At 37.0% G+C, this 8,270-nt stretch overlaps 1 protein-coding gene across 1 annotated transcript; it reads left to right on the top strand.

Moving 5' to 3' along the window:
* The first annotated feature begins 6,970 nt into the window (after positions 1-6,970).
* On the top strand, positions 6,971-7,863 carry LOC111436994 (protein GAST1-like). The gene is made up of 4 exons (XM_023074824.1): positions 6,971-7,139; positions 7,332-7,394; positions 7,476-7,509; positions 7,586-7,863. Exons 1-4 carry the CDS (start codon positions 7,065-7,067, stop codon positions 7,765-7,767), a joined length of 354 nt encoding a protein of 117 aa, XP_022930592.1. The 5' UTR covers positions 6,971-7,064; the 3' UTR covers positions 7,768-7,863.
* The last annotated feature ends 407 nt before the right edge of the window (positions 7,864-8,270 follow it).

The raw sequence follows: 8,270 nt of genomic DNA, 5'->3' as shown, positions 1-8,270 counted from the left end.
CATAACCTAAGTAAGAAGACAGTAGGTTGTGACCCTCACATTTCGACAAGAGAAGCGGCGACCCTCAATTGGCACTCATTTGGCCACGTGAATGCCTAGACGAGTGCCATGATGCGATCAAGAAGGATGGTGAATCATCTAACGCACCACACAGAGTGGATATTGAAGAGAAATCGAGGCATAAGCAAGATAGGGACAATGAATAGACAAGAGTGACAAAGATAAGCTTGTTGAAGGGCCAGGTAAAGTCTTGGGCCTTAACCTCAAAAGTTGGGGTTCCGAAAGAAATTTGGGCATGCGATTTTGGATTCAAGTCCGTCCATATCAAATATGAATGCTCGCCCAATTTGGTGTCAAATAGACACTAGACAGATGCTCCATGACACTGTATGATCGTTCACCAAAATCACATCTATGCGTGGAGTATTGAAAATATCTCAAAATTTACTATAGGGGGAGGCATGGGACAGCTCTCCACCACCCCTCGCCCATATGGCCTAAGCGAGCTACTCTGCGGCATATGCGTGTGTCACAGTGAGGACGAGCATTCGAGACGAGTGTCTAGGGCGACTTCCATTGAAATGGATTTTTTCAAGGATAGTACCAGATGACACAGTGTGCTGGTATTGCGCCCCAGCCCGCATATCAAAGGTTGAATTATACGTTATTTGGTACGATATCCGTAAATGATATGACATGGACACGAAAGGGCCAACGCTTCGATAGAACCTGGATGGATGGATGTTTGGGATGTCCCAATGAGATAAGTGACATGTGAGTCCATTATCGATGGCATGACCGAGTAAGCTAAGACAGCCGATGACACCCCATGACTTGGGATGACGTCAAGACTGAGGGCCATATGAATTGGGAACCAAGATGAGATGAGGGGACACAATGTTTCATTGAGAGACCTTGGCCTTGAGTAAAGGCAAGGTCGAGTTGAATGACTTGGCCTAGTGTAGAGGCAAGTCGGTTGTGTCACAGACGATTGAACATTCAAGCACAGGTGGCATGTGTGGTCGAACAAGCGATGTTCGGTTTACAAAGATAAATCTCACCTAAGGTCCGATGAAGCCACAAAGCCGAATAAAAAATATATACAGGGCTTGAGTTCTCCTTACAGATGGTTGTGAGCGTGTCAAGATCACGACGCCATGTGGTTGAAAAAGTAGGACCATGACACAGGGTATCCCACCTAGAAGAGGAAAACATGAGCCTCGAAAAGTACCACATGGTGAGAGATCAGGGTATCCCACCGAGCCTGCTTTCTTATCATGGAAACTGTAGGGCATGAAGTGTAATATCTTATTTTGGTATTTGTAGAGCATGGGTGGTATTTTCCTTGGGTTCTCAATCATAAACATTTTTTTATATATATTTCCTAATGGCAACATGCATTCTTTAGCCCATGAACCCAAAATAATATCATGATGAGTTATTCTAGAAAGTCAGAGTCTAAATTCTTTTGAGAGTTCTAGAAGAGTTTTGAATATCAGGTAAGAATTACTTGAGGTACTTTTCTTAAGTCATAACTTGGTTTAGGTTTCAAACTTGCTCGAATTGACTTGAAATCTTAAACATATCTTCACGATCTTAGGAATAGGCCTTATAGAAAGTGAGCCATTTGGAGTATGTTTAGATCTTGAAATATCATAAGGAGTCCTAGGGGTATTTCCGTCATTTTACCCCCCTAATGCTTGGTTTACCTCTAAACATGTTCCATAAGCTTTCAAACTTTATCATGTCACCAATCATCATATAATATGACTTATTATAAGTTTCATAGCAATTGGATGTCATTTAGATCATGAACCGATGATAAGTTACCTTAGGTGCATTATGGTCATTTTACAATGTTACTTGGTTTAACTACTTAACGTTTATCCAGTGACCACCAAATTTCATATATAATCTTAACATGCTATAATATATTCATCATTGAAAATTGATCGGTAGAAGAGTTCATTTAGTGGGTTATTTTAACGTTACTTAAATCTCAAGCAATTTGATTGGTTTAGGGCCTTAACTCTCGGTTCTTGGTGTTTTTCTTTCATATTTCCTTAATTCATACTTATTCTAAGGTTTATATGGAAATCCAAGCTACTCTTATAAGTATTTCTTAAGAAAATTCTAAGATGACTACTTACCTCGTCGTTGAAATTCGGGAACTCTGTTCTCAAGCTTCTAGTATCTGAATTTCTTCAAATTTTCTTCCACAAATTTTCTTCCACAAATTTCTTAGAGTGTCTAGTTTCTGGAACATAAAGTTTTTCATAAGAATCGGTTTATAAGTGAGTTAAAATTTTGAAAAAATTGAGGGAGGGTCACAATTTTATTTGACATGGTTGGTTTAGTTGAACTGCTATGTCATCATCTACTTCCTCAGGACAGGAAGAAGACATGCAAGACATTTGCGCCGCTGTCTCAAAATGTCCTCCACTCGCTCCGATCTCGACATTTCTCCCCTTGATTTCTTCATGAAACTTAAGGATGGTGTTACAAGGAAGAGTTAGGGATTGATTTCATATCTTCTCGTGGATCGTAGCCTAAGTTATTCCCCTCTATATATCCTTAGTTTTGAGGAATTCCTCTCGTTCTACAGCTTACTCGAAAACGCAAATTTTCTCTCTTGGGTAGTTTGTTCTAGAGCATGTTATCTCTCGATTTCTTCATCAAAGTTACTCAACTTGATCTTCTAGAACTAAAGGATGCTCAATTAATAAAAAAAAAAAAGGTACCATAGATAGGAATTTGATACTTACCTCCAAATTATATTGAAATCTTCCATTAACATGTTCTTGGGTTTAATTATCTTTGTGGTCTTATATTGAAATACTTCTTGAAGGTGCAAAAACTGATTGGAATTGGTTTCACTCGACAAATTTGCTTGTATGGTGGGATTGAATTTTCAACCTTTCTTTGAAGTTCTTCAATGGCGACCACTATTAAAGTAATAGGTTCTATGCTCTTTTAACGTATTCTTTCATAAAACTTGTGGGTAATCTTGTTTAGAAACTGGAACGAGTTTGAAGGGAAATGGTGGACAATTGCTCTTGGATTTGGAAGAAATCTGAGAGTAGGAAACCCAAAAACTAAACGGCTATATCTCACGATTGAGAGCTCGACCTTGATCGATTCTTGTTCTTTATGAATGCTCGAACTATAGACTTTAGAGGGGAAGCTTAAACCGACATTGAAACCTCCAAAATGGTCGTGATTTGGAGAACGAGTTTTCTAGATCTTCCATCAAAAATATCATCTCCGATAAGCTCGCAATCAACCTCCAACTTGAATTCGGTGTTGAATGTGGTGAGCTTTGTGTCCTTTAGAACATACTCAAATTTGGTGAAGATCCAATGGTTGAAAATAGAAATTTGAGGGATTTTATGATCACTACACACTCACGCAGATCTAACTTTCTGATCCGTGGCATTTTCATAAATATCTCGAAGTTTAGGGGTATTTTGGTTATTTGCCATTTTATGAATATTATATTATTATTTTTTGGAAAGCTCCAAATGTTTTCTAAAAATTCATTATCGTTTGTTGGTCATTTTTTTTCCTTCTTGATTATCTTAAATTCATTCCCGATAATAAATTTAAAATCTAAAAAGTTTCTTAAAAATTGAAAAAAGGCTTATTTTTTCCTTTCAATTATTCATTAGGGTATTGAAATGACTTATTTAAGGTCTTTGTCCGCGCTTGAATGCCTTAATTCTTTCCTTGGGTTCTTTCGTACTTTTATCCTTACTTGGTGTGTTACAATCTCTTTGTCACCGTACACCTCATTGTGGTATGCTTTTCAGTTTAGCGACTATGGGTCAGGGTCTAGATATGCATCCTTTCATGATTGGGCCTGGGGTAAATCTTAGCCTCATCACACAACAATACCTAATAATTTGTTGTAGTTAACTAAGTTCAATCATTTATATTAATATCGTCGGAGTCTCACATTAGCCAATTAAAGAGAAGATCATAGATATATAAATAAAGAACACTATCTCAATTAATTATTTTTTTTTTTTTTTGAAAAAGACGAAAGTAAAGCAATGAGAGATTATATTGAAAGTGGATAAACCACAGTATCGTAAAGGTCAATTGTCCTATCTCATAGCCATACCCTTATCATAATTTGTTCATATTAATAGAATCCCGAAGACCATGTTCTTATCTTAATTTGACAATATCAATAGAATTTTTCTTTAGGGAAAATCTTTGATTATAATGAAGATCCATCGCTGTTTGTTGCTCTTAGATTTAAGCCCAGTAATTTTAAGGACTTGGAGGTCTTGAAGAAGGAATGAAAGGAAAAAGTACTTGTAAAGGACAAAAAAGTACTTTTCTTAATTTTTAAGGAACTTTACCGATTTTTAATTTCTTATTTAAAAGAAATTTCAAGATACTCAATGATAAAAAAATAACCAGTAAAGAATGAAGAAGTTTGAGAAAAATTTTAGGTTTTTCGAGAAAAATAATAATAAACTATTTAGAAATTAATAAAATTACCAAAATACCCTTGAACTTCGAGATATTTCCGAAAATATCACGGATAAGAAAGTTAGATCCACAACCGTGCACAATCATCCAAAAATTGAATCGAGCTCATAATCACAAGTAATAAACATTTAGATTTTGGGTTTCCTACACTCAGATTTCTTCCAAATTGCAATTGTCTACTATTTACCTTCTAACTTGTTCTTACAACTTCTAAACAAGATTACCCACAAGTTCTATGAAGGAATTGGGAGAGCCGTGAACCTATTCCTCTAATAGAGGCCATCATTGAAGAACTTCAAAGAAAGCTTGAAAATTCAATCTGAGAATACAAGCCAATTCGTCAAGTGAAACCAATCCCAATCAATGTCTGCACCTTTAAGGAGTATTTCTATAGAAGAACACGAAGAGAAATAACCCCAAGAACGTGCTCAATTGAAGAAAATTAGTTTCAGGTATAATTTTGGGGTAAGTATCAAATTCCCTCCTACGATCTATTTTTCTTCCAATTAAGCATCCCTTAAGCCTCATAAGATTTAGTTGAGTAACTTTGATGAAGAAATCGAGAGCTGAAACGTCCTAGAATAAGATGCCCAATAAAAGGAGCATTTCTCAGACGAGTTGACCAAGAACAATTCTTAAAAATTAAGATCCCACACTCAAAGAAGTTATTCCAAAATAATTCCTTTAGCTTAAGGGAAGAATAAGGAAGAGGTTGCATGAAGAAATCGGACCTTGAAAACCCCTAGAATCAGCTGCGCAATAAAGAATCCCCTATTTTGAACTTTGAAGAGAAATCATATTTTCGACGTGGAGGTAAATTATCTTAGGCTACGATCTATGAGAAGGTTTGAAATTAATTCCTAGCTTTTCCTTGTAACACCATGTTTAAGTTTCATGAAGAAATCAAGGGGAGAAACATTAAGAATGGAGTTGTGGAGGAGCATTTTTAGGCGTCGACAACCACAGTCACGTGCGTCTTCTTCCTTCCAGAGGTAGAAGATAATGACGTGGCTGGTTCAATTGAACCAGTCATGTTAGACCAAATCATGACTTTTACTTAGTTTTTCTCAATTTTAACCCTCTTTCTGACTGTTTCTCATGAAAAGTTTTATGGTTCTAGAAACTAGACCTAATAAGTAATTTGTTGAAGAAAATTTTAGGTAATTCGGATACTAGAAACTCGAGAACGAAGGTCTCAAATGTAACGAGGTAAGTAACCATATTAGACTTGAAATACTGGTAGGAATCGCTTGGATTTCTGTATGAACCTTAAACCAAGTATGAGTTAAGGATATATGAAAGAAAAGTACAAAGAACCGAGAGTTATGAGTACCCTATTCACGATTTGCAAGATGTCATATTCATATTTTTGTACCTATCCCGTTACCTTTTTTGGTCTTTCATGGGGAGTAATCTAGAGCCATATTGGAGCAAGAAGAGAGTAAACTACCTTAGCCACGAATCAAGAACTCCTAAGGCCTCCCGCGGTACAACATGTTCATGACTCAAACTACGCTACTTGGAACGTATGAAACCTTGAGTGTAGGTAATCAGACTATGCCGCTTGGAACGTATGAAGCCTTGGATATAAGTATTCAGGGGCTGTATAACAGGGAAAGCCCTAGATCCAAGATTAGACTACATCGCTTGGAATGCATGAAGCCTTGGACGTAGGTTCAAACTGTGTTGGTTGAAACGTATGAAGCCTTGGGCATAGGTTGTCAGGTTCATTGCTAGTACTGTAAATCCTAAGAGTAGTGTCTTAGAGAACAAATCAAGAACCGAACAAGAACTTAAAAAATAATCAAGAACGAGACAACGATCAAGGACTAGAACATAGATGAAATATAATAACGATAGTGGTATGTTTTATGATAATGGTAGGGATGAAATAGTTCTCTCACACCACTGACACACTGATTGGTTTTAGTGGGTGAGATGTGCGGCTGAGTCCAAATAGAGGGAGAAGACAAAAAGTGATCACGAGACGCATGGAATAGCCTCACAAACCTCCCCTCTCTATCTCTCATTTGCGTTAGTTTTGTTGGAAAGGCAAACCGAAACAGTTAAAAGCAGCGGCATGTGAGCTTTGTCTTTCTCTCTTCTTGGATTACCTTTTTGGGTTCGGAGTTAGAAGCTCCAAACCCACACATGTGACTCCACCACATGCATCACCCCTCCTCTCCTTTTCTCCCATCATTTTCAACCATTTTTATCTCTAACATTCTTTTTTTCTTATTATCTCCCAACTTTTTATCATTTTTATAACTTCTTTTCTAAGGATGAAATCGTTCTCCTCCCGAATAAATGCGTTTTAAAAACTTTGAGGAAAAACTCGAAAGGAAAGATCCACAAAAAACAATATCTATCCGACCCATTTGGTGCATTCCCATGCACAACACAAACTATGATCTTTTAATCCTTTTAAGAGTGTGTCTATATACATATATATATATATATATTGTACACTCAATGAACCATCGATAAAATCTCTCTCTCTCTCCTTCTCCTTCCCTCTCTCCCTCTCTCTCTCTCTTTAGTGTAGCTAGTTATAGCAGTTTGGCATGGCGAGGAAGCAAATACTGGAGACGTTTTTTGCAGTTGTGTTGCTCAATTGCCTTTTGTTAGCACAAAACCATGTAAGTTTCTCCCGACCAACATTTTTTAGTTAACGTTTATTTACGCCTTGTTCGTCCAAACCCATGATGCTCCACAATGATATAATATGGTCCACTTTGAACCTAAGCTCTCGTGGCTCACAATAATACTATTCCTTACTTATAAATCCATTATCAACCCCTTAATTAGTCGATTTTGATGGGTGTGTTTAGAGCATCAGCGAGGCTCCAACTCCACAGCCCCATAGCGGGGGCGGCAACTATCCGGATCCCATGGTACCATCAAAATTTATTATCATTTTATAAGAATATCGAATTTGGAAGCTAATGTATGCAATGTTGGGTGCCTAATTTCAGCGTGGAGTGAGTGAAGGCAGCCTGGAACCTGAAGGTAAAAGCAATTTGGTTTAGTTTAAAAAATATGGGTTTAGAAAGAAAGGAAAAAGGGTAACAAAATATGGGTGCAGAGTGTGGAGGTCGATGCGCGGGGAGATGCTCAAAGACGGCGTTCAAGAAGCCATGCATGTTCTTCTGCCAGAAATGCTGTGCCAAATGCTTGTGTGTGCCGTATGGGACTTATGGAAACAAGCAGTCTTGTCCATGCTACAATGAATGGAAGACTAAAAGAGGAGGCCCCAAATGCCCTTGAATAATTAAACTACCATTATACTATTACTTCGCTCTAAATTACAGTTTTATAATTTACCTCTAATTTTATGAATCTTTACTGTCCTTCTACTTATAACCTATTTCTTCTTACTTAGCACTCTAATTAATTACTTTGAACAACCCATTAAAGGGGACCTGGCTTTCATAACGTGGTCGTGGTCCTTATACATGCATGCCATGATTTTTTTTTTTAATATAAAGTTTTATTCGGATAAAAAGAAAAAAAATCACTAAACTAAAGTCATAAAGCTAAAAGATTAGAAAAATGAAAACTAATGCCAAAGTTAACTCTACTATGACAGCCAAGCGAAGATGTGTGTAGCAATCATGGTAAGCTCTTAGGATGCCTTTAATCTTATTTAAAAGAAGCTTTGAAAAAGTTGTGTATTAAAATAGGCCGTGTATTAAAAACACTTTATTGGCCTAAGTCAAACCGAAAAAGAAAATTTGGTGGTAGACTATACGATTTCAAAATTTAGATTC

This window comes from Cucurbita moschata, unplaced genomic scaffold (genome assembly GCF_002738365.1).
Source record: "Cucurbita moschata cultivar Rifu unplaced genomic scaffold, Cmos_1.0 Cmo_Scf00061, whole genome shotgun sequence".
Lineage (NCBI taxonomy): Eukaryota > Viridiplantae > Streptophyta > Magnoliopsida > Cucurbitales > Cucurbitaceae > Cucurbita > Cucurbita moschata.
The sequence above is the reverse complement of the archived record's forward strand: the minus strand, read 5'-3'. Positions and strand labels throughout refer to the sequence as shown.

Excerpts from the sequence above, each read along its gene's own strand:
- LOC111436994 (XM_023074824.1), top strand. The coding sequence starts at position 7,065 with ATGGCGAGGAAGCAAATACTGGAGACGTTTTTTGCAGTTGTGTTGCTC. Across the intron at positions 7,395-7,475 it reads GCAACTATCCGGATCCCATG|CGTGGAGTGAGTGAAGGCAG; the intron begins GTACCATCAAAA and ends GCCTAATTTCAG. Across the intron at positions 7,510-7,585 it reads AGGCAGCCTGGAACCTGAAG|AGTGTGGAGGTCGATGCGCG; the intron begins GTAAAAGCAATT and ends ATATGGGTGCAG.